The 27289-nt window shown below is 40.4% G+C and overlaps 1 protein-coding gene across 1 annotated transcript in view; it reads left to right on the top strand.

Annotated features, from left to right (window-relative positions):
- The window catches only part of Pdgfd (platelet derived growth factor D), a 100639-nt gene that overhangs the window by 33447 nt on the left and 39903 nt on the right, over positions 1-27289 (top strand). The window contains exon 4 of the mRNA XM_008830116.3: positions 24403-24465. Coding sequence (XP_008828338.1) covers positions 24403-24465 — 63 coding nt within the window. The remainder of the gene's footprint in view (positions 1-24402; positions 24466-27289) is intronic.

Genomic DNA, 27289 nt, shown 5'->3' with positions numbered 1-27289 from the left:
AATGCATTAAAAAAATTTTTTCAGTTTGTAGTGTCTTCTGAATCTAGCTTCTTTCCCTTTTAGTTTCCTAGTTAATCCCACTCTGCCCAGTGGCAGGCCTGGAGCCTGGGCCTGGGCCTGCAGCGGGCCTACTCCTGTGTAAGACAACAAGTTCCTTTGATGCCAGCTCTGCCATCTCCTCAGAGCTAGCAAGACAAGCATAGCCTGGAGGTCAAGCACGTGAAAGCATGCTTTGGCCATTTTGTTGTCTGGATGGACTCAGGTATAAAAGTTTGTGTGGACCTTTCGTGCCAGTGGTTAAGTTAGGAAAAGAAAGATCCCGCCTGTTGTCAGATTCAATCTTCTCTAAAAGCTCCATGAAGGAATCTAATGAAAGAAAAAAGAAAGAAAGAAAGAAAGAAAGAAAGAAAGAAAGAAAGAAAGGAAAGGAAAGAAAGAAGAAAGAAAGAAAGGAAAGAAAGAAGAAAGAAAGAAAGAAAGAAAGAAAGAAAGAAAGAAAGAAAGAAAAGAGGGATGGAGACGGGAAAGAGAATGGGAGGGCTTGGCAGGTGGCACACACTTATACTCCCAGCAGAGGAGAGGTAGAGGCAGGTGGATATCTGTGGGTTCAAGTCCAGCCTGGACTACATAGTAAAACTGTGTCTCAGAAAATGGAAGGAAAGAAGGATCAAAGGAAGGAGGGAGGGAGGAAAGAAGGGACGGAGGGAGGAAGGAAGGAAGGAATCCAAATTGGAGTCAACCAGAGTACAGTGTTTCAAAAGTCTTACTTGTAAAGGTACAATAATGTAAAGAAATAATATAATACATAGAAAAAAATGGAATCAAGGGAATATTTTTCAAGGTGCTAAGACAAACATTTGTTTAGGTAAATTACAAGAGATGAATAAGCAAGATAAAAGAGTAAAGAATTGGGAGAAAGAATAGCAGCAAGATGTGCTGAGAGCTTAGTTTTTCTAGAACAGGAATCCAGGAGGGGTCTAGGTGCTACTTCGATGGTTGCTCCAGGAATTCTGCTGGGTCGATGCAACAGTACGGCTAGACGTCAACGGGATATTGATAAGAGATGCATTATGAGAGCTCCAGGATCGGTGTAAAGATGATAATTTAGGAATAGGTATCTGAAATGCTCAGTAAGGTTGAGTAGAGAAGGAATGGACATGGGAGAATTGCAGAGCATATGAGTATATGGAAGGCATGATCAGAGGAGGCACTGTGCACCTGAGAGCCACAGAAGGGAGCTACTGAGGTGGGATGCAGGGAACTGCAAAGCACTGTGCCACTGTGTCATTGATGCTGGCATCATCCAAGATGCTTGAAATAAGAGGAGCCAAGTACAGGAACCCAGACTCCATGAACCTTCATCAGCAGGGAGACATCACCAGGACGTGAGCAGATGTAACAACACAGCAACTGAACCCTCACTTAAGACAACGAGAGGGCTGAGTTGATCTGTCACACCTACAGTAGTTTTTAATATTTTATTATTTTTATTTATCTTTATGACTGCATTGCCTGCAAGTATGTAAGTGCACCCATGTCATGCAAAGCCCGTGGAGGTCAGAGGGCATCTGATTCCTTGGAGCTGAAGTCACAGAAGGTTGTTAGCCACCACGTGAGTGCTGGGCACTAAACCTGGTCCTCTGCAAGAGCAGCCAGTGCTCTTAACCCCTGAGCCATCTGCCCAGCCCCACACACATTTTTAAGCAAACAGAAGAAATGGATGATGCTGATTGCCTCTGAGTGGCATTTCTTTTTTCTAACTTTTACATTTGGTGTCATGCTACTGTCTGATACTAAAAAATCTCAAAGATTTCTAAGACAAGAATGGAAGCATGCGATCCCCACGCCACCCCCAGTGGAATTTTCCTGGGCAATCTCTCATTCACTAGCTAATGGGAAGTCTTATTTTCCAATAAATGTAAAGCCTTGTTACATCAGGGAAGGGTAAGCAGTCATTGAAGGCTAAGAGGTCTCCTGAGTCCTATCTGCAATGGTTTGCAGGTCTAAAAAGCATTACAAAACAAAATGGTATCCTCTCAGAAGCAACACCAGGCTCATGGTGCCCCACTTTAATGTCATGTACTTAATATATTCTAGACAGAAACACTCAAGCAGTGTCAGAAATGCAATTTTTGAAGAGAATATGGAGTCCAGGATAAAACAGCTCCCCAAAGCAATACTCTTTAACATTTATAGTAAATCATCACCTTCAGAGTCCATCAGTAAACTAGGAATTTGGCAGAAGATAAGGCAGTGTTCTCTTGAGAGCAGAAATTCCTGTTACCTTCTATTCTTATTGCCTATAAAAGTTGACGCCTTTTGTTGATGATGTCGTTCTTAAAAAAGGTAGTCTCTCTAGCTCTCCACACAGGATTGTTGAGGATGTTTTTCTTTTCTTTATCCTGGTAAAATCTAATGTATGCACTGGGTGGATGGAACTGCAGAGCTTGACCAGCACCACTGGAGGGAAAATGAGCAAACAATGAGGCTACAGAAAATAGCCAATCTCTCGCTTTCTAGCTTCCCTAACCAGCACTCCTAGAAGCTGATTACAGTATTGTTTGGGTTTGAACTTTCCTCTCTCCTTCCTATTTTATCCTTCATCTGTCATCCATAAAACAATAGGAAGTATCTTGAACAGACCTGAGGATAAAGGGATTCTAATTAGATAACTTTTGCCAGAGTTAAATAGTGTTTGGCTTTTCTATATTAAATGTTATTAGACTGCTCCCAAGTTCCTGAGGAGATATGAAAAAGATCATTTCCTGATGGCTCTGAAAGCCGGCAAGTGCCGAGCAGAGAAACTTCATCAGTACTGTTGATGTGACAAATCAAGGTCTAGGACAGAGACCAACTCCCTGTGACACCACTGCCTCCTCCGCAGTTCGCTAAGTGGGGAGCTTTCATTCCCCTAACCTGGGTAGCAAGAGCTTGAAGTGGCGGTGTATTCCATTTTACACTGTGCAGGTGCTCCTATTACTGAGGAGTCCTCTTGTATACCTGCTAATCACACTGTCAGGAGTTCACCAAAGACCTCTCAAGGGCAATAGATTTCGTATTAACGTCTGAGACCAAGCAAGGACAGTGTGAGCTGGACTGTTAACTCCTTCCAACCCCTAGCCACACAGCCAACTCCCAGTAGTACCAGATTCTTTTCTGTATGCCTATGACTTGTATTATTTCTATCTATAAGCATTGCATTAACGTAGGAGTCCACATAATATTGTACAAAATTTGGCTTCCAATTCAAGTAGAATCAGGGGAGAGTTTTATACCTTTTTAAAATAGAGCTGTATCTGGAAATAGATTCAGGACCTTGTTGACCGCTTCTGATGATAATAAAGAATTGTTGTATTTTGTAGGAACATGAAGTAGATGACCCCTCACATCTTATTTAACTTTTTTATGTAAAAGGAAAGATACAGTGGTGATACAGCGTGTGTTTATTGTAGCTTCAAGGTGGTGCTTGACGTGCTGAAATAACCGGAATGGGTGTGAAAATTCCTGTGACTCCTCAGGTGTCAGATGCAGAGAGAGAACTTGAATAGACTCCACTATCAGTGTGTCAGTGTGCCTTAGTTACTTTTCTGTTACCTTGATAAAAATACCCGGACAAAATCCACTTAGGGAAGGAAGGGTGAACTTTGATTCGCAGTTCCAGGGAGCACAGTCTGTCATGGTGGGGAAGCCACGGCAGGGAAAGCTGGAGGAGGCAGCTGGTCAGAGTACATCTTCAGTCAGGAAGCAGAGAGAGATGAATCCCGGTGCTCAGCTCAATTCCTTCTTTTTATATGGTCTAGTCCCAGAGTCCAGAATCTCAGCCTAAGAACTGATAAACCCGCAGTGGACAGTTCTTCCTGTAATATTAACCTAATCACGATTATCCCCTATAGGCATGCCCAGAAGCCTGTTACCCAGATGATTCTAGATCTCGTCAGGTTAACAATTGAGATTAACCACCACACAAAGCCCATGGCATCATTTCATAGTAAACAAAAATTTCCTTTTAAAAGATAATGACATTTCCTTGAGTGAACTTCTACACATGGTGTTGACCTCATAACAGAAGAATTAGTGGTTTTCAAACACAGCTAGTGGAGGATTATTCTCTGCCTCCTTCACCACCTTGTGGACTATTTCTTCCATTGAAAAATATAAACATTAAAGCTTGAGGGATGGCTTAGTGGTTAAGCCCTGGCCACACAAAGCTTGAGGACTGAAGTGCAGATCCTCAGAACCCAAATAAATGTCCGATGGATGTGGTGGCCCACCTGTAGTTCCAGCCTCAGAGAGAGGAGATAGGGCATTGCAGACCGAGCTGACTAGTAAGACTAGGCATGGAGGTGAGCTCCAGGTTTGATTGAGAGACCCCGCCTCAGTAAGGTGGAATCGCAATTGAGGATGATTCCTGACATCAACCTCTGGCACCCATGTGCATACAGAGAGAGAGAGAGAGAGAGAGAGAGGAGAGAGAGGGAGAGACAGAGAGACAGAAAGACAGACTGAAAGACAGAGAGAAATGGAAAAAGAAATTTTACCCGAAATAATTCTGACTGAAATATTATGAGAAATTTTTCTTCAAGTACAGCCATCAGTGCACAAAACCAAGGATAAAATCTTAAATAGCCTTTGGAGCTAAGTGAACGCCCGCACACAGTACACCCCTGTTGTCTTCCATGTGGACACACCTCAGTGACTCTCTGTACATATCTAGGAAGATAGCAGCTTTAGTTTCCAGAATTATCAGTTGTCTCTGGAACAACATGATTTCCCTTTACTTAGGGTAACTATTGACCCAGCATAGAACAAGGAAAATGGGCAGCAGGCCCCAACCCTAGCCTAGGAACTATTGGCAACTTATTACTGCTGGGTGAGGGAGAGTAGATCTCTAAGGGAGAGATTCTACATAGGTTGACTAGACTCCAGAGGATGAGCTTACACTGAGGGACATCTGGGTACAAATGCTTGACCAGAATGGACTTAACATATATGACAGAATGCATGGAATCCAGTTGGAGGGGCTTTGGCAGGGATGCAGTTAGGATAGGGGGTCTAAATTTGATTAAGATCTATTATATGAAATGTAGAAAAGCACAATAAAATATTTTAAAAGGAGACAAAAGATACTAGAAACATTGTACTAAAAAGAATGCAATGAACTCGAGAACTAATTTCCCATGCATTAACTTTAATCTTCTAATTAACCCTACAGTGAGTAGAAAGTATTTTCCCATTTGTCATTCAGAAACCCCAAGCACAGAGTTTGCCTGGAACATTCTATCCCCAGTGCACTTTTTAAAAGCTGCTTTAGCACGCCATTGATCCCATCTCTTCCACCAACTGAACCCACAGCTGTACAAGGTGAATAGATCAGGAGTTTCTCTGGACTTCTCTGCTCTGAACTTAAAGTTATGGGGTTTGCTTTCCTGTTGCGTGTACTTAGAGATCCCCTGAAGAAAAGTACCTGGGGCCATTTGTATTCAAGTATCCCTATGATCCCTGCTGTGCTGAGAGATAGCTTATAGTAATCCCACCAAATCAATTCCTGCTGACTGACCTCAGGAGTCATCATAAGGTACTTAAGGAATCTCATCGATGGCATCCAATGCTCAGGCAAACATTTTAACTCTTCTTTGAAAGAGAAAGGTAATTCTGTATCCTGCTGAGGGATGAGATAGGACTGAATTGTACTTGAGTGGAAAATGCTATTATCATTTTAAGGGTTTGATTACCAAAATAAAAAGTGACTCCTAATTCTGATATTGCCTGAGGTTACCATTACGGACATGTCAGAAAGTTTTTCCAAACAACAGCCATTGAATTTCTCTTCTTGACTTTTTTTTCTTCTACCGTCTCTCAAAGTCACTGTGGTTTAATATTTGTTTTCTAGGAAATCCATAATGTTGTTTAAGTTCACTGAATACAGGAAGATAAAAGCCATCCTGCTTTTACTTGCATCACTTTCGTCTTCCTTCCTTCCTCCTCTCCCTCTTTCTTTTCTTCTGTCTCTTTCCCTCTCTCTCGCTTCCCCTTCCCTCTCTCTCTCTGAGTCTCTCCTTTTTATCTATTGAAACATAGACATGTGAACAGAGTATCAGATTTGGCTATATTAAAACACAGCTCCCTGCATGTTAGTGCAATTCAGTGTCTGTCGAATGACCTAGCCTCCAAGATGTATATGGAATGATGACTCTTAAACTTTTGAGGCTTTAGTTTCCTGTGTATAGACAGAGGATGGTGTATTACTTTTCTGTTGCTGTAACAAAACACCATAAAAAAAGGCTACTTACAGAAACAAGAATTTATTTGCCTTACGGTTCCAGAGGGATAAGAGTTGATCATGGCAGGGGAGGTATGGCAGGAGGTAGGCAGAGCAGAAAGCTGAGAGCTCACATCTTCAAGTAAATTAGAGAGAGAGAGAAGAGAGAGAGAGAGAGGAGGTGAAGTAAGGTATGAGCTCTCAAAGCTGATCTGCAGCTACATACACACCGCAAAAGGTTCCATGACCCATCCCAACAAAGCCACCAACTGACCAAGTGGTCAAACACTTAAGACTCTGGGGGACATTTCTCACTCAGACCACCACAGATGGTTAGGAAGAAAGCTCTACCTGAGCGAGGGTGACCTTGGCTTTTTTTTTCCATTTCTTTGGCCCAGCACCGTAGACTCAGTAATGCTGAAAATCTATAAATAACAGTTGAATGAATGCTTGAATGTCGTCTACTCTTTCTAAGAAACAAACCTAAGCATCACATTCACGATCCTCTTGTCTGACTTCTTCCTTCCTTTACAACCTCATTTTCTTACCTGTCCTCTGGATGTGCGATATACACTTCCAAGATTATTCTACCGTCTGTCTTTGCACCTTCTGACTCCCCAGACTATCTAAAGCCAACTCCAAGGCCACAGGGAGCCTCCTGCCAGATCAATTAAATGGACTTAAATCATTGTTTCCTCTGTGAGTCTGTGTCTTTGCTCATGGACTTAGAGCCTTCACTTCCATAGATCTCCTACTACTCGTTTGTTTATCCCACCGATATTTATTAATGGCAACTGTGTAACAGCCCATGAGTTGTGGGTTTACAGAAATCATCTCATGTGATCCTCACAAAAATCTATTGTCTATCCATTCTTTTATTTAAGCATTATTTATGGAATTCATGTCAGTTACCAAGCCTAGTTTATAGGTGTTAGGGATAGAGCAGTGAGGAAGTGACAGAACGCCACACTCTATAGGTACTTGCAGTGTAATGAACTGGCCCGAACTTGGAATCATGTTCAGGATAAATGAGCATAAATAAGATGCTAGCAAGTGAGTCTGTGGATGTTTACAGGTGGAGCCTTTGGGAGCCACTTCAGACATGAGGCTGGAGTGCTCATGACAGGATTAGTGACCTCATAGGCAAAGATGTGAGAGAAATGATCACTTTCCCTTCTGGAGACATAGCAGAGTTGTCCATCTGCAAGTCAGGAGAATTCTCACCCAATGTCAGCATATTAGCACCCTAACTTGGACTTCTGGCCCTCAAGACCTGTGAGAAATAAATCTCTGTGCATTAGAAGGCATACATTTTGAGGTAGTGTGTCCTAGACCAAGACAAAAGATACCCTGAGATAATAAACAATTAAGGACGTAAAGGTGGCTGGTATAAAAATGAATGATAAGAGTGTGGAATAAAAACTAGACAGTGCCTTCCTAAGGTGATTCTAGATTGTGTGTACCTCTGTGTTCTCAGGACCTTGAACAAGATCTGTACTTTGGTCACACCAAATTTGTAGTCAGTAGCGTTGGGTCCACTGGGTGCTTGATGCTCAAGCATGAGCACTTGAGTTCAAATCCCCAGCACCCTTGTAAAAAGCTAGGTGTATCTGAGAAGCAGACAGCACAATCACTACATGGTGGCTGGCGGCTAGGTTCAGTGAAAGACTACAGACACACACACACACACACACGCACACGCACACGCACACGCACACACACACACACACACACACATACACACAACTATAGTCAAGTAAGGGGCAGAATTGTGACTTTATATGAACTGTAAGATCTAGTTGATACTGTGCTGATATGTAAAGAAATTGTACAAGGTTTAAGTGTCAGATATGATGCCTACAACAACAAAAATTCCTGTGTAAGGAGCAAGGCCATGCGCCAAGCAACAATATCTCATAATCAGCTCTAAACTTCCCAGATAGAGTAGAAGAGAAGCAATAATTTTCTCAGTCCCTGGAGGGTTTTCATCAACTTTGGAATATACTGGTTTTTGTTTGGGTTTGTTAGTTTGCTTATTTGTTTAACATTTAAAAAGATCTTGCAGGGCGTGGTGGCGCACGCCTTTAATCCCAGCACTTGGGAGGCAGAGGCAGGCGGATCTCTGTGAGTTCAAGGCCAGCCTGGTCTACATAGCTAGTTCCAGGACAGCTGGGGCTACAGGGAGACCCTGTCTCAGAAAAATACAAAAAAAAAAAGATCTTTGTAATTATATACGGCTTAGATGAATGCAACAGTGAATTTGTATTCCCTAGGTTCACAGCTCACGATCATGTAAAAGGTGAAAGAAAGCCAAGCTAGGCTTAAATTTGGCTATGCACAGCCTAGTGTTTTCACCAGCAAATTGCTGTTGAATAATGTTGCTAATGAGAATAAACTATTGTGAACGCATGACAACCAAAGCTAAAAAGGGTTCTAAAATCCTTTTAGGGATAGAGAGATTGTTCCGTAGTTAAGATCACTTGCTGCTCTTTCGGAGGACCTGAATTTGGTTCCCAAGGCCTGTATCTGGCAAGTCACAACCGCCAGTGGCTCCAAGGATTCTGACACTCTGTTGCTCTGTTATGAACTCCTAAGACACCAGCATACTTATGCATATTCACACACAGACACACAAATAAAAATAAGTAAATGGTAAAGAAATAAAAATAAAATCACTTGCGTTTGAGGGCACAGTAATTTAAGCACCATTTATCCTATTCAGTGAGGAGCCACCCACCCATTGGAAGAGGCTGAGCTATTCACTCAGGAGTGATAAAATTACATAGATTACACTACACTTTTGATCCTGTAAAGTCTCTGACAGGCAGTAACCACTGTTTGGTTGCAACATTGAGTTTTCTGTGTTCAAAGATCAGAATGAGGCACATGACCCGTGTGTTTGGTACTTGCCTCCAGCAAGCTCAGCTAAGCAGTCCAGACTGCAAGCCTGCTTCTGAGATCTGAAACTTGTGAAAACTACTTTGATGAGTTGCTAGTTGAATGGAGGTGGAAAGAGAAACTATAGAGTCAAAGTCCCACAAGAAAGGCACCAGGTCAAGACAAAGATACATTGAATTAACTATTAACGTCATTCACTTAGTTCTGTAATATTACATGGCTGTTGAACATTTCATATTCACAAGTGCCAGTTGTAATGGGTGACGACTCTGATGAGTGCATGCTGGTCTAATATGAAGATATGGACTAATTTCTAGAAGGAAAATCCAGACAACACAGAGTTACCACTGTAGGCAATATGCATGTTTTCAAAAAGAGTGAACCACTTCCTGACTGCTTCATGGCTGACTCTCCTGATTCACTCACAAGGTTTTGCCCTTTATTATTCAACAACTTTGCTTAGTAATGTATGATAAGGACTTTTCTTCATGGGCATTGTGTATGCAAGCTGTGTTTACTATGTGTGATAGTTAATCTTTTCGTTCATTTTTGCATTCTTGAGATAGGGTCATACTACATAGACCAGCTTAGCCCAAACTCAGAGGTCTGCATGCCTCTGCCTCCTGAGTGATTAATCTTGATTGTTAACTTGATGGGATTTTGAATCACTATGGAAGTACATCTCTGAGCATGTCTGTGAGGAAATCTCTAGATTTGGTTAACTGAGGTGGGAAGATCTTCCCTAAATATGAGTGGCACTCTTCCACAGGCTGGGGTCCGTGAACTGTGCGTAAAGGAGAAAGCAGGCTGAGCACAAGCTTTCGTTGCTGTCTGCTTCTTGGCAATGGACTCGATATGATCAGCCTCTTTGAGTCCCGATTTCCATGACTTCCCTACTGTGATGGAGTGAGCCTTCAAACTGTGAGACAAATAGACATTTCTCTAAATTGCTTTTGTCAGGAATTTGTCCTACTCTCAAGGCAAGAAACTAATACAGTATGATTTTCTCTTTTAAACTTAAAAGGGTATCTTCTCTCTAAAGCCAGATCTTGCACATTTTAATTGGCAATAGAATAATTTAAATTTGTAGAGATAATGATTTTAACCAAGGAATTTTAGTGACATATCCTTAACTTTCATAATTCTTCTAATTTCCACCCTCTAATATTAGCTTTAATAATGTAATAAGTTTGGGGCCTTGACAAAGATAATCTGTTTATCTAATATCTGTCAAATACAAAGAAATTGAGCGGTTTTAGGAGTGTCAATTTCAGCAGTGTGTTGAAATTGGTGTATGAAACAAGGCTCTGGGCTTGAAAGGACAGCTCATGAGTAGAAGTCTTGCTTAACATGCATAAGGCCCTGGATTTGATCCCTAGCACTATCCCTCTCCTTCCCCACTGCATGAAAAAGACAGAAGCGAGATTTCTTTACTCAAACACAGCACCAAAAGTCAAATAAATAATTAAAAAGAGTGGTTACCATATATCAGGTATTACAGGGAGTGCAAGAAAGTTTAAAGATGAGGAATTCAGGCCTATATATCTTCTTTTAGTTTTAGACTTCTAATTTCCTCAGCCATCTACTTTAGCTTGGTAGTGTAGCAAGTCTTTAAAATGAGCTTCAGGATATCAAAAGTACAATCTTTAATAATTTTGGGAATCCTGGAGAAGTGAACTACATGTTCTCTTTAAAATGCATTTAGGAATTTATGAAACCCTGCAGTTTTCTCAAATCATGAAGGTCTGTCTTAGTAAAGAAAATCCTTGCAAATGAAAGGGGAATTAGATAAGCAAAGATAAAAGAGTCAAGAGGTAACCTAGGGTTCAGGTATTTGAGGAGTTTCTTAATCACCAGGTTTGTTCTTCAAACCATGAAAGCATCCTGTCTTCCTGTTTTCTTGTCTTAAAACCCCAGAGACATGATAAATGAGATAATGCACAGACAGGATTTCATAAAGCACCCTGTGAAAAGTCTGCTCTCCACAAAGGGCGGCCCTACTGTAGAATCATTGCCCACAGAATTTGCTGCATACTAAACAATTACAAAAAAATTTAATCTGCATCTCACTTCTTAGCAATACATTGTATAGAAATCTCTGGTAGAATTTCCCTGATGTAAATTAAATGTTCACTAATAGTTTGTTTGAAAAAAAGAAGAAAAAAAACATGATAGAAGCAATTACCAAAGTAGTGTTTGGGGGTTTGTCATTTTCTGCTCAGCCCCTTGTAGGACTTTGTCATGTGCAAACTCATGCTTTAATGAGCTTTCTGCACAGTCTATCTCTCCTCTCCCAGATCATTATGTTTTCAAATCATGACACACAATAATTGCAGATTCTCTTTCCTTTTCATTGTTTTGTTGCTGAAAACACCCCCTGATCATCTACAGTTCTCCAACTCATTTCCAGGACCTCCTCCAAACTAATAACTTCTTCATTCTGTGGAGAAACTTCCTTTTTTACCCACTGAACTATGGTTTACTTTAATCTTTGCCAATTGTGCAGAAACTCCCAAACTAAGTTTAGTATGTTTTGAATAGTCAAAAATAACTAACTGAAGAAATAATGTTGGTTGTGTATTTGTTAATATTGTCTTAGTAATCCTGACAAATCCTTGTATGTATATTTCAGTTTGGAGAAAAAAAAAACTACTGTGTATGCATTAGCTTGATCAGAAGTTATCAAATATAAAATTTTCCTGTTCTGGGGGACTAGAGAGATGTCTTGCAGAGAACCTAGGTTCAGCTGCCAGCATCTACTTCAGTGACTCAGAACTGCCTTTAACTCTAGTTCCAGAAGATCTGACACCCTCTTCTGGCCTCCACATGTACTGCATGTATGTGGTGCACATATAGGCACGTACACACACACACACACACACACATATGTATAAAGTATAAATAACATTTTTAAATGTTCCCAGTTCTATAGCTTAGGAGAAAAATAACAACAATGAAAAATAACGCTGAACACCAGGCATGGTGGTGCATGCCTTTAATCCTAGCACTCAGGAGGCAAAGGCAGGCAGATCTCTGTGAGTTCAATTATTTTGATATATCACAGTGAAAGATTTATCGTCCTCTTTTTTTTTTTTAAAAAAAAAAAAAAAAAAAAAAAAAAAAAAAAAAAAAAAAAAGAGGGGCTGGAGAGATAGTTCAGTGGTTAAGAGTGCTTACTGCTCTTGCAGAGGAAACTGAGTTTGATAGTTTGATTCCCAGCTCTCACACTGGGTGACTCACAATGGCCTGTAACTCCAATTCCCGGGGTCTCCAGATCTGGACATCAGCAATGGAAAAAAATACCCACAGAGCAAGACCCCACTCCCGATTCCAACTTCTATATTGATTACTTTAGTGTTGCTATGATAAAATACAGTGACCAAGGTAACATAAGGAGGAGTTTATTTGGCTTAGAGTTCTAGAGAGATAAGAGTTCATCATGGTGAGGAGGCATGGCAGGAAGCAGCTGGATCCGTAAACTAAGAGCTGACATCTTCAAGCAGGCACAAGGAAGCAAAGAAAGCAAATCTGGAAATGAGACTTGGCTATGAACTCTCAAAGCCTGTACTTTCTTCCTCCAGCAAGGCTGTTCCTCCTAGGAATTCGAGGACCTTCCTAAAGCAGTGCCACCAATTGAGGCCAAGTATTTACATGCTTGCAGCCAATAGGGAACATTCTCATTCAAACCACCACATTGACATAGCATCCAGATTTTTGCAGGTTATTGCTCTGTGCAAATATTTTTATGTCATATAATCCCATTTGTCAATTCTTGAGATTATTCTCTTTATAATCGGAGACCTTTACAGAAGCTCCTTACCAAAGCCTAAGTTTACAAGGTTTTTTTTTTCCTTTTGTTCTCTAACATGTTCTAATTGTCAGGTATTCCACTGAAGTCTTTGATCCATTCTGAATTGATGAATTGATTTCTATGCAGGGTAAGACATATGTATCTAGTTTTATTCCTCTCCATGAAGATATCCTGTTTTTCTCCAACACCATTTGTTGGAAAATCTTTCTTTTGTCCAATGTCTGTTATAACACCTTTGTCAGATATTAGGTAACTGTAGCTTTATAGGTTTATTTCTGGGTCCTCTATTTTTTTCCATTTGTCCACATGTCTATTTATCTACTAATACCATGCAGTTTTTGTTATTGTAGCTTTGACGTTTAGTTTGAGATCAGGTATTGATTATTCCATCATCGTTTTTTATTGTTTAGGATTGCTTTGAATGTTCAGAGTTTAGATTCATTTGGGTATATACCCCAATATGGTATAGCTGGATCACATGGTAGTTGTATTTCACCCTGCAGTGATCACTTGCCAGTAGTGCTTCTGTTAAGATTGGGACTTTCCCCACTTCTGTGCTGGATTTTTGTCTGGTTTGAGTTTGCGTGGGTCTTATGCATGCTGTCACCATTGTTGCAAGTTCATATGAGCAGGTTACCAGAGGTCTGAAAGCTTCTGTTTCCTTATGTTTGTGCACCAACCGTGACTCTAAAATCTTTCTGTCCCCTCTTCCACAATGGTACCTGAGCCATGGGTAGGTGAGGTTCAATATGGGAGTCCTACCCAAGGACACACACTCTGCAGTCTCTTATTCTCTGAAACTTAACCAGTTGTGGCCTTCTGTGTGCCTCACACTCTGTTGTATGAGGAAGCCTCACTGTTGAGAGTTGAGGGATATATTAGTATTCTCTCTGCCCATTCCCACATATTCCATGAGCCTTAATTGTAACAGTTCCACTGTAGATGTGTCACTTGGGACTGAAAATCTCCCAGACATATTTTCTCCATGTAAACCCCATTTTGGAACTCTGTAATAGCCTCCATCTGTTGCAAAAAGAAGCTTTTTTTTGATGAGTGGTGTGTGGTATAGTTTTCTATAAACATAAGGATCCATATTTAGCATACAGTAAGAAGTTTCATTTGTCCAGAGATATGACAGAGATAGGGTTTTCTCTAGTACCTGTGACTTCTCTGGTCACGGTCATGTAAATCTGGCTGTGCTTACAGTGCTACTCATGAGTTGAGAGTGCTTTAAGTCCAATTAGACAGCCGTCGATTACCCCCTAGATAACAGTGCCACTGCTGCACCAATAGAGGTAGTTTGCTCTGCCAGTAGTTGTGGTTATTGGGCTTTACGGCTGGGTTGGCTCATTGATTGTTTTTTGCCTTAGTAGCTTTCATAGCATCCTCTAGAACTATGAGAGCTTGTCTTCAGGGAGGAAGCTTCCAGGTCAATTCTGCCTCCATTGCTCCAAGTCCTGTGGAAGTATGTCCTGTCTTCAGCAATAGGGTCTTACCTTCAAGTTCTTGGAGGTAATCAAGGGCTGTGGCAATAGCCTGTGTTATTTTGGGAGTCTCTTGGACTATCCTGACCAACGACTTGAAAGGAGGTTTCTCCTGTCTAGCATTGTGTTTCTTGTTATATAGCCTTCAGGTATACACACACACTTATTTTCAGATATTGTATGTGTGTTTCTTGGGGGAGGGGGTTGAGTTAATACATTTCTATCTGGCTTCATACCACCTAAGCTTTACTTATCTCTCTCTCAATTTCTAACCTCCATCCTCATTCGCCAGTTAAAGTTTCCCCTTAACAATATCTGTCTCCTATTATCCCCCCTCTTGAGTTTTTTCTTCCCTTTGACCCCCATGATTCCTAATATGACCTTCCTTCCTCCCTTCCCAATTGAATACAATTCTCTCCTTTTCCCCTTGGTAAAAGTGTTTCCCACTGCCCTCCTCTCTCGGCTTTCCTTTCCCTTAACCTCCATGGTTCCTTTCCATTTTCCTGACTCTTGCTGGTACATCAGGATATATACTCATGATAAGGGATTGGTACTAAGAATTACAAATGGGGGTCAACACAAATAGTTTGTTTTTCTGGGTCTGTGTTGCTTCATTTAGTGTAAATTTCTCGTTCCATACATTTACCTGCAAATTTCAGGGTTTTTTCTTCTCTTAGCTCTGAGTAAAACTCCATTGTGTAAATGTACCACATTTTACTTTTCCATTTGTCAGTTGAGGGACATTTACATTGTTTCCATTTCTTAGCTATTGTGAAAAGAGCAACAACAAGCATAGAGGTACAGAAATCTCCACAGTGGGATGAGTCCTTTGGGTAAATGTCAAGGAGTGATGTAAGCAGACCGTATGATAGGTTCATTTTTAGCTTTTTAAGACTTCTCCACACTGCTTTCCATGATGGTTGTATGAGTATTGAATCCCCTTTCCCTACATCCTCATGAGCATTTGTTGTCTTTTGTTCTCTGGATCCCATTCCGACTAGGGTAAGATTAAATCTTAAAGTGGTTTTGATTTGCATTTCTCTAATTACTAATGATGTTGAGCACGTTTTAGGTGTTTCTTAGACATTTTTATTTCTTCGTTTGAGAATTCTGTTCAGGTCCTTAGCCCAACTTTTTGGGGGTCATTTATTTTCTTTATCTCTGGAGTTCTTTGTATATTATGGATATTATTCTTCTGTCAGATGTGCATCAGGTGAAGATTTTCTCCCACCCAGTGGGTTTCCTTTTCACTGCTTTGGTTGTGTCTTTTGCTGTACAGAAGCTTTTTAGTTTAATGACGTCCCACATGTCGATTGTTGACCTTAATGCCGAGCAACTGATGTCCAATTTAGAAAGTCCTTTTGTACACTTATATCTTGCCTATGTTTTCTTTTAGGACTTTCTGGATTTCAGGTTTCAAGTTGAGGTCTTTGATTTCTTTGAAGTTGACTTTTATTGAATATGCTGTCTTTCCTCCATTGTGTATTCTTGGCACCTTTGTCAAGCTGAAATTGCATGTACTCATGTTTGGGTCTTCTATTATGTTCCATTGATCTATATGTCTGATTTTGTGCCTGTATGATGCTGTTTTATGGCTATAGCTGTGTAATATAGTTAAAGATCTGGTATGGTGATTCACACCCCCCCCAACACACACAGTTGCTCTTTTGGGTCAAGATTGCTTTGACTATCCAGGGTCTTTGGTGATTCCATATTAATTTTAGGATGGGTTTTTCTAGCTCTACAAAGAATATCAGGGGGATTTTCATTGGCATTGCATTGAATCTATAGGTTGCATTTGGTAAAATGGTAATTTTTACAATATTAATTCTACCACTCTATGAGCATGGGAGAGTCTTCCATCTCCTGGTGTCTTCCTCAAAGATTTAAATGTTTCATTGTAGAGGCCTTTAATGACATTTTATTCTTACAAGAGGCACATGGATGGTGAGTCTGTCATCAGGTATACTTGTGAAGGTTTGCTTGGATGACAGAGCTTGACTGAGCCTATGTATAATTAACTTTTACTTTATTCCAGCCCCATAAACATCAGGACATTGGTTCCATGTCATTTCCACATGTGTAGTTTGGACTTCATGCTGGAAACTCAAATGCTAATGAACCAAATCCTTTGTTCTGAAGGCTCTCCCTTGTGAACTGACCCCACTCCACTGCCTTCCAGTTTAACATTTTTTTGACTTTCCCTCTCAGAGAGTCATGAGCAGAGCAGAGTTTGTCATGAATGGACAGAATTCATTGGAGGATTAATTTTGATGGTGTATTTGTTAATTGCTGTCTTATGAATTCCAACAGATCCTTTTGCATGCAAGTCAAATCACAAAAGAAACACCTGATAACAGTATACAAGTTCAAACGGGAGAAAATCCTAGCATAGAAGTAGGGAAGTAGCCCCAACCCTAACTGAGGAACTGTTAGCAACTGATAAAAACTGGGAAAGGGAGAGTTTGCTTTCTTGAAGGGTAGATGCTAGATAGATTAACCATGCTCCGGTGGATGAGTGCACAGCAAAGGACATCTGGAGACACAAACTTAGTTCAGTAGGCTTTAATTACAGCAGAATACATGAAAACTAGCATGGGTATATAAGAGGGGTCCAGATAGGGAAGGGGTTCTAAATATGATCAAAGTATATTGTATGAAACTCATAAAAATATTAAAAAAGAATCACCTGGAAGCATTCACTCAATCAAGAAACAGAAACACAATTAGCAGAGAGATTTCATTACTTTATTCCTCAGAGGGATGAATGTAAAGCAGAAAACAGAAGAAATACGTTTGAAAATTATTGAAAGAATTCTAACAAATGTCTTCTAAAACTCTCTCAGAGTAAGTTATCCTTGATACGTTAAAGATTGTTTGGGTTGCAATTTTTGAAAAACTCCAAGTAACTGCAATGTTTTGTCTTTTGTGTTTTGATTTCTTTTAGTTTTATCTAGCTTTTCTTATTTCACATAAATCATCTTAATCATCTTTATACCCTACTCCATCAGCACCCTCCCGTAGCTCCCACACACACCAGATATCATGTATTCTGTCATTTATGTTAAGGCCTACAGAGTCAAGTTGGTATACGCAGATGTCCCTCTGGGCAAGGTTGTTTTGAGTGATAGTGGGATAAATTCCTCTAGCAATGAATAAATCATGGCTTATCCACTCACACACAACCTGGTCACCTGGGATAAAAGTGAATAGCCATCCTCTGTGAGGAGGAACAGGTGGTGAGCTAATCATCCCAAGTGTTCGGAATATTGGCCTGGCAACAGCTGTCTTTAAAAAACAGAAGTCCCTGGGGACTGGAGAGACGGCTTAGTGGTCAAAAGCACTGAGTTTTCTTGCAGAGTACCCAGGTTCAAATCCCAGCACCCACATGGTGGCTAACAACCACCTGTAACTCCAGTTCCAAGGGATCCAATGCCCTCATGATCTCCATGGGCATTGTACAACAGGGGGTGCACTCATATGCATAAAAAGTAAAAATGATAAAATATTTTTTAAAGCAGGAGTCCCTTTCTCTGCTCTCCAGGGACAGAAGAGGCATTCTTTCAGAATGCAGGTGCTCCATGATTGAATGTGTACGTCTTAATGTGGTGGAGGAACACATGGAGTATTCCTCTGTTGACTTGTGAATTACCACCTCTGATATCTCAGATGGCCCAAAGGTTCCAATGGCAAGGATGAGTTTTCTGAAGGTAGCCCTCCTGAAAATGGAAATTCCCACTTGACTTAGACTTTAATAGCAAAGGTAGTTTTTGAAAACATTCACAACCCATAGTGCTATTCTATCCACACCTTTATTTGCTTTCAGTTTGTGCTTAAATTGTTTTCCAACAGCCTAACAAATACTAGTGTAACCCTGATTTGATGAATAATTCCATATTTTCATGCCTGTTTTTATTTCTTCTTTCCATTTTCCTATGTGTGTGTATGTGTACATATTTGCATGTATATGGACACCTGAGTGTAGATGTGCATGCACACGTGTAGAGGCCAAAGACTGATGGTGAATATGACTGTTTTGAAGATACCATTTGTCTCACATTAAGTAGAGGTCAGCATGACCTATTCTAGAGCACTTTATCTGTTCCCATGTTTGTATAATACCCTACTTAATAACTGGTGAGTGACACACTTTATTTGAAGACTGTTCTCCAACAGGGAATACATGAGTGACAGCATTCAATAAATAATTTAATAACAGATAAGAATAAAGGATCAGGCATAGCCCAAACTATTTTTCCTCTCATTGCTGTGTTAAAATTTTTATGTTTTGTTATTAAAAGTAGATGTTTGATATGAAAACTTTATGATACATAAACAATAAGAAAAAATAAAAACCACTAATCATTAAGGGTTAACTAATATCAGTATCTTCATACATACATTTTTAGTCCTGCTTCAGTCAAATGCCTGATCATATTTTCTAGCAAAACTATATGGCAGGTAACATGGTGTTCTACTCTGTGTTATATCTGTTACACGTGTGTATTAGTTTTTCCTTATGCTTTTAGTTTGTGTTTGGTATTTATATATTTTCTGCAGGCATGTTGCATCTGTTTTTATATTTTTCAAACTTAACTTTCATGGTTAGAAATACTTCTTCCAGGAGCTAGAGAGATGGCTCAGTGGTTAAGAGCCCTGGCTGCTCTTGCAGAGAAACCAGTTTCAATCCCAGCACCCACATAATGGCTAATAACCTTCCTTAACTCCAGTTCCAGGGATCTGCCCTCTTCCGGCCTCTGTAGGCATTGCATGACACAGGTGCACTTACACACAAGCAAAACACTCATACACATAAAAATGAATAAATTTCTTAAAAAAGAGACCCTGCTTCAAAGGCCAGTGAGATAGTGTGGCAATGTGTACTCGCATACATACACATACATATACACATGCCTGTACACACATATACATGGTCAATGATAAATGTAAGTTTAAAATTTAAAACAAATAGTCCACCCCACTTATATAAATATTTACCTCTATTTTCATGTAGTGCTTTAAGATTTGATTTTTATATATCTTCCCAACCTCTAGTCCATCACACCAAACTATGTATACTAAGATACTGAAGTGTATGTCTGAGAATCATATCTGTGCCTTTGAAACTCCTCCAAAGAATAAGATACAGAGAATGAGGGACTTCAGCATTCCAAATGAGTTTTACTGGCAAAATATAATTGTGAACTTTTAAATGTGAGGACATAAACCGAGACTAAATTATGATGTTTAGTGATTAAAAAACTAACTATATTATGACATATAACATTATTTGCAAAGTTGGAAATAATTTGCTTTTACAGGAGGCACAGTAGCTAGTTGAGGTCTAGTCTTCACTCCAGTAATGGGGTGCTGGGTACTTCGTTTGACTCTGTGAGGTTGAATTTGTTCCACTCTGCAGGGAAGTCTCTGAATCCCCAGATGATTTCAATAAGCCAAATACCAAAGTGTTCAGATTCCCTGTACAAAACGAGGGAAGAAAGTAATCAAGTCATCAGATTTTTTATTCTGAGATGGGTACTGGAATTCAGAACAGAATGGAAGGAAACTAAGAGCTGAATCTGCACCAGGTTCTTGGATCCAGCAAATAGTTCTCTCTCCCCAGAAAAACAGGACCTGGCTTTTAAAGTGTTTGCATAAACGTGCTTTAACAAAGAACAGAAATGTGTTCTTTTTACACTGCAAAGCTTTGACACATTTCAAATGATTATTCACTGAATGTTTTATTTTAGCATTGCTTCATGTGATGTGTTCTGCTAAGTACTCAAGAAAAAGGAGTGTCTCTCATTAGCCTAGACCTTAATAACAAGCAGTCTATACAGGGCAATATTTAAATCATAGAATCTGTATTATGTAGATACTAGTCTATGAAATACTGATCATGCCTAAGTGTACTCTAGAGGCTAGAGAAATGAGACTGTGTCACCCAAGACACTGCTAGGTGCTTGAGCTAGAACAGAACACAGAGGAGCATGGTCTCTGCCATTCTAGTTGATGAAGTAATCAGCAAGGAAACATGAGATCATTTTAGATGCTCATAAAAATTTTAATGAAATTAAACATGCTAAGAAGCTAGAATGAGAATGAGGTATGCTTAATGAAAAGAGGTGCTCTCTAAAGATCAAGTATTTTAGCAAACAACTAAAGTTGAAAGCCAGCTCTGAGAACATTTGAGGAAAGTGCTTCCAGGTACAGGGAACAGCATCAGATTAAGAGGAAAAGAAGCTTTGGAGCTATTTGAATGACTGTAAAACCAGTATACCAGATATAGTCATATGGACAATGGGAAATGTAGACTACCCAATCAGAAGGTCACCAGAAATGAAGTCATACAAACAGGGTAGAAACTGACTTCAGTGGAAAACTATTGGGTGGCTTTAAGGGGAAGATAGGAAGGATTTGGTATAACATTAGAACACCATGTTGATTTCATGGGAACAAGAACATTCAAGGAACAGGAGCAGGCGGCCAAGAGACTTCCTGTGTGATGAGCTTGAGACATTTTAGTGGAAGAGATGAAGAATGATGTCGATGACACTGAAGATGACCTTAGAAATTAGAACCCTGTGTTCCTCCCGGAGACTGAGATTCTCCTTTGGGGGCTAAAGTCTTGGAAGCTCAGTATCTTGTTATCATAACAGATACTGTTCCCTTTATAAGCTAATTTAAAATTGGTCACTTTTAACTAATGGCAATTTTTTTTTAACTTTTACAAAACTTTATTGCTCCCTCCCCTCCAACATTCCCCCCTCTGAAGAGGTAGCCCTAAAATAGGGTTAGATATTTGCTCCCAAATACTTTTGATGTTTTTGGCCTTTGGAACAGTATGTTGTTAACAGGACCAAGGACATTTTGATTTTTAGCCAAAAAACTTGCTACATTTCTTTGCGGTCTTTTTACCTTAATTGCCTAGCCAATTCCTACTTACTATTCTTATCACACCATCCTCTGAAGGGGTTACCCAAATTGCCAATAAGGAATAGGGACACCCACCGCAATGGCTTCTTCCATGCTGAACAGGGATGCAGGGTGAGGCAGTTGGAGTACCCTCTCAGTGGGTCTATCTAAAAGACTCCCAAATTGCTTAACTCTTGTCTCTAAGGGGAAAAGAAGTCCTTGAATCAGGAATAGGCGACATGAAGAAGAAAAAGCAAAAGTAATTAGCATTACAAGTTCTAGACAGGGAACTAGAGAAAAGTCAGAACAGGGAAATTTTCCAATATTCATATGAGAGTCCACTGGAGTTTCTTGACAAGGGCTTCCAAAAGCATCCCTCTATTGTGTTCCTCCTCATTTTTCTTTTGTCTTCCAAAGCTTGACTAGTTGGCTGGGAAGAGTGGCTGGATACTCAGGTGAGGGTCCAGTGACCCTGCTTGGCCCTCCTTAATGAATGAGCACAACCGTCAACAAACCCAATTGTGACTATGTTTAGCGATCAGGCTCAGCCAAAGTTGTGATGATGGTAGTTATTTCATGCAGAAGGGACTGCATTAAAAGGACCTGAAATTTTGAAAGGATTTGGTGCTAGGAGCCACATATGAGGGAGAACATATGTTGTTTGTTTTTCTGAGTCTGTGTTACTTCACTTTGTATAACAGTTTCTAGATCCATCCATTTACCTGCAAATTTCATTATTTCATCTTTCTTTACTGCTGAATAGAACTCCATTGTGTAAATATATCACATTTTTGTTAACCACTTGTCATTTGAGGGGCACTTAGGTTGCTTCCATCTCTTAGCTATTGTGAAAAGAGCAGCAACAAACATGGTTTCACAAGTGTCTATACAATAGGATGAGTCCTTTAGGTATATGCCAAGGAATGGTATAACTAGGTCACATGGTAGGTTCATTTTTAGTTTTCTAAGCATTCTCCACACTGTTTTCCATAGAGGCTGCATGAGTTTGCAATCCTACCAGCAGTGACTGAGCATTCCCCTTTCTCCACATCCTGAATTTGTTTTTGTGCTTTTTTACATTTCAAACTTCTTGAGCAAAGAGCTGTTGTCTCATTTTCTCATGATTCCACCTCAGTTTAGAAAGTATATTCAAATAGCAGGTCATTAAAAAATGTTATATGAACTAGTGAAAATAAAAGACTTATGATCTAGAAATTGCTCATGCTCTTTCCTTTGGTGCTATGGTTTGGCTATGGCTTCAGTGTGAGCTATAAAACTCTTCTCTAGGGAGCTTGATTCTCTGGGTGGCAATGTTAAGAGATGTTAGGATTCTTAACAGCTGGGGCTTAGTGTGATGTCATTTGTCACTGGGATTAATACTGTTCTTCAGCCTCTGAGCTTCCTGTCTTGGGCTGTGGTCTTTCCCTCTCACACAGGCCACATCGTGTTCTCACCTGCCATTAGTCTCTTGCCACTGGCCTGATATAGAGGTCTACACCCAATCTTAGACTTCTCCGCCTCCAAAACTTTGAGCTAAATGACGCTTCCTTCTTTGTTAAGGACTCGGTTTCAGGTACTTGGTTACAGTGATGAAAATGAACAAATAAGCTTAGCAGTGAATCCTTCTACAATAATCTTGTCAGAAGTAAAAAGCACTGGCTCCCCTGCCTTGTTCCCAGTGTCACCTCTCACTGCTTTCCCAGAGATTCATATAGATGTGAACCCCATTTGTTTGTAGCATCCTTCAACTGCAGGAACATAGAATCCTTTCTGTGCATATTCTGTCTTGCTAAATGCACCTATTACATATTTTCTGTTTCTTTACTGTCATCCCTGAGGTTGAGATTAGAATAATGGTGAACAGCCGTTTCAGTTTCCTAGATTCCTGTTTGGCTCAATTCTCTCCAGGTGAAGAGCTGACATTTTCTTCAACGCTGACGTTTATGTATAAACTAATCTCATCATGAGCAATTTAACAAATGTACTCTTGGCTCTTCAAAATATGAATGAAATTTAGATCTGATTCGCAGCTCTCGTTCACTGAGTACACTTAGATAAATAAGCTTGAGACTTGAGACACTGAATATTTTTCAGTATTATCTCAAAATGCCTCCAACTCCCTGGTCAGACTGGAAGGAATTCCCCAAGGTGATTTATCTTAGCAGAGGCTTTAAGAAACCACATGTGGCAGGTAGAGATGGTAGGGTCAGCTCTCTTTCCTTGTATGTATGTATGTATGTATGTATGTATGTATGTATGTATGTATGTGTTTTGACTTACTGGTGTTGGGGTAGTCAGTGTGAAAGTCACATAGAAATGGAAGATAAGATGACCTTAGGAGATGTGTCTTACTGTGAGGTTCATTGCTGTTTCAATCCTTGTAGGCTTGTCTGTGACATCTTTCTCAGGGGGGCTCTGTACTGTCTTCTTGTCACTTTCACAGATATTTTCTCAACCTTCCATTCTTCCTGACATTTCTTAAGAGTCAGGAACAGCCTGTAGAAGTTAATCTTTGAAAAGATCATTGGTTTTGAGACTAGCTCAGCAGGCAGAATTGATCATGATTCAGAACCTTCTTTAAACCTAATGCATATCAATAATGATAATAATTATTCTTTCTCTGCATTAAACACTTACTTGATGCCAGCTATAATTACCCAATTAATGCATTCATTCAATTCTTGAAACATCCCTGCAATTTAAATATCCTAGCCTGTTACAGATGAAGAGAGGGATTAGAAGAGGTTAAGGAAGTCATATACTAGTAGCTGAAAGTTTGCCTTTTGAAAGTTTGTCTGCACATTTCCTATTTTACCAGAACTTACAAGTAAGTGTTAGCACAGTTGTGCGTGTCTGTAAGAAGGGTTCTTGTGGAGACATACTTAAGACACATGGTGACCCGCTCACGAAGAATGGAGCCCTATTTCTGTTGTCACTTATTTGGAAAGAGATTCAGAAGGCAGAGATGTTGCAACTGGCACTTAATGAATTGAACAGAGGGTTGACTGACTCATGAATGTTCCTTTGCCTTTTAGGAAGATTTCCAACCCGCAGCAGCCTCAGAGACCAACTGGGAATCGGTCACAAGTTCTATCTCTGTGAGTAATTTACTATTCTGTTGCCTGTGAACTGAACTAATGGAAGAGCTAGGTCAAACTCAGAAGGACTTCAACTGCACTAAGGACCTGTGGCTTGGCTACAGGCCAGACCTCAGGCAGGACGAGCTTCTCCATGCCTATCAGGCCACAGTAGACTATGTCACACATTCCTTTGGCCCCTTCTTTTAGAAAGGTTTTCAGAACATGCCAGTGCACCATTGCAAAAACTTGGAATAGACAATGACTTAGAATTTGTCAGTTTCAAAGCAGAGAATTCCAATACAAAGCCCTATCCAGATATATCAAACTAATCCATAGCCCTGTTTCAAGTGGACAGGTTTGAAATAGCTTCCTGAATATTCCAGAGGAAGCTGTTAGCCTCTACATTGTCAAGGGTCTTTTCAGACTTGGAAAATCCCAGTGTTTATAGTAAGGTAACCTAAGTGAATATCAGTCGTGTACAGTACTCTGAGTGAACTATACTATATAATTCACTCTGAAGTGGTAAAATGGTTCACATCCCATTTTATTCCCTCCAAATTTAGTCACTTCTCAGTATCTGGATCCTTATTTAATTTACACAGAAAGATCAGATCTTGTATGCCCCGATTCTGTGTGTAGCACTTGTATAGTGATAAAATACAAGATAATTAAGCCAAGCTGTTCGTAGACTGATCAAAAGCAGAGTGTCTGGGCTTCTAACATGGGATCATGCAGCTGAGTCATTTTATTTGGGTAGTGCTATTTTTTTCTCACTGGGGGGATTTTAAAAAATCCACTTATAGTCCTGTACCCATAAATATACAGGTAACACTAAGTGGGTTCAGTGGGTTTAGAAAGCAGAGTACATGCAGTTACAGGGGAAAATGGAGGAGGGAACAAAAGAGGAATAGAGGGAAGGGAATGGGGGCTGGATTTGATCAAAACACATCATATATACATATAAAGTTATCAAACAATAAAGAAGAATACTGCATTAATGGACTAAATAGAAAAAAAGGAATAGTGATGTCTTTGGTGATGTTTTATGCATGCTCTGAGCCTGGCTCAGGGTTAGCAATCATCAAGAGGGCGGAAATCAAAACTAGGCAGGTAACACTGAGGTGTTCCTTAGGCTGACTAGCAGGGCTGAGAAGTTAGCAGCTTGTGGCTGATGACACCGAGTAGACACTGAAGAGGGTCTTTGCCACCAAGACTGAAGGCTGAGGGATCCTTCAGCTTCTGGGGAGTCATAAACAATAGCTCAGGGTGGTCTGATTATTCCTGCTCTGAGAGTAGAATCTCACACTATAAAGTCCCTTCACTAGCTAATTAAGGATAATGCAGGTTCTTTAAATAAGAGGAAGGATATTGCTAAAATTCCTTCTGGGAGGTTCAGCCCCCTCCTCTCACCATCCTTATGGCAAACTGAGATCTAATTTCTCCAAGCAGTGGGTAAGGGGTTCGTTACAGGACTGTGGGTGTTCCCTCCCATCCTGATAAGGATCAACCTTCCAGCAACTGTACAAAATATTGAGGGCCCCTCCCTCCGGGCTTCGCCAGCTTAGGTACTCTTAGTCCTGCTACCTTGTGCAACTCGGGCCAACTGGACTGCTTGGTTGAGAGGCGTGGCTGACCCTCCCGGCCCCTCATTTCTTGCAGAGTTGCAGCAGTCAAATTTGTTTGTGCTGATCCTAAGCAAGTGGGTACAACCAGGCTTGGGAAGTTTGATGTTCAGACGATAGTTCTATGCCACACTCTACACCTTCCTCCAGATCTTACGTTCTTTTTGCCATCCTGTTCCACCAGAGTCCCTGAGCCTTGGAGGGGGTGACATAGACAATCCTCCCTCCACTGTGGTGAGATACTGAACTCTTTGGCCTTTTCGTCATCTGTTTCCAAAATGTGGCTGTTGGTCCATCTCAATGGTATTCCTCCTACCATAAAAACACAAATGAAACGAAGCAGGAATGTCTCAGTGAACACTGACTGCTGTAATAACCTAATCAATAGGCGTGAACACAAATGCTTAGAGGGTATCTTAGCAGGCACGTCACATCCATCTAAGAAAACAATTGCAATGACTTCCCCACTGGGGCCTCTAACTTCCCCTGCCATTGGAGGTTAGCCAGGCTTCTGTGTTCCTCTGTGATGAGTGGGCCTTACAACCAATTGGAAATTAGTCAGTTGGGTTGTACATACTAGTTGTGCCAATATTGCACCAGCAGGCACAATTCGCTTGGCATATCAATAGTTCAGCATGTGGCATAGGTCTTTAAGTAGAACTTTGGGGGACCATTCTCCCCTAGTGATTCAGCATAGCACTTCCTGGCACTATGAAGGCCAGCCGTCTGGCAATGGGGAGATTCCAGCTTAGTCTCAGCTTGACTTCTCCCTTTCCCACACTCATGGTGCGTCTTCAGCAATAGGGTCTTACTGGCTACTTCTGCTGTGCAGGCAACAATAGTGGCAATAGCCTCTATCATTTTGGGGGCCTCCAGGGCATCCCTGGGGGGCAACCCATTCCTGGTACTGGAATTTTTATTTAATAATTTTATAGCTTGGGGGAACCTTTATTTTTATTTTCAGAAGATAGCTGTTTACTCTGGCATCTATAGGACCAGGCTGTTGTAAACTTTTCCCAACCACCCTGGTAGATATCACTCATGCCTTACCCAACCATAAAGCTCCCAAGAAGTTCACAGCTATACCTGGCCCTTGTTTCTACAGGTGTACTTGATATCTCCCAGATGGGTTTCACATCTGTAAAATACTCATTTAGTATATAATACTCATTATATACTAAATCAAACATAAACAAGGTCAAAAACAGCCTGAAAAGATT

Source organism: Nannospalax galili, unplaced genomic scaffold (genome assembly GCF_000622305.1).
Source record: "Nannospalax galili isolate Female #2095 unplaced genomic scaffold, S.galili_v1.0 scaffold1750, whole genome shotgun sequence".
NCBI classification, from domain to species: Eukaryota; Metazoa; Chordata; class Mammalia; order Rodentia; family Spalacidae; genus Nannospalax; species Nannospalax galili.
The sequence above is the reverse complement of the archived record's forward strand: the minus strand, read 5'-3'. Positions and strand labels throughout refer to the sequence as shown.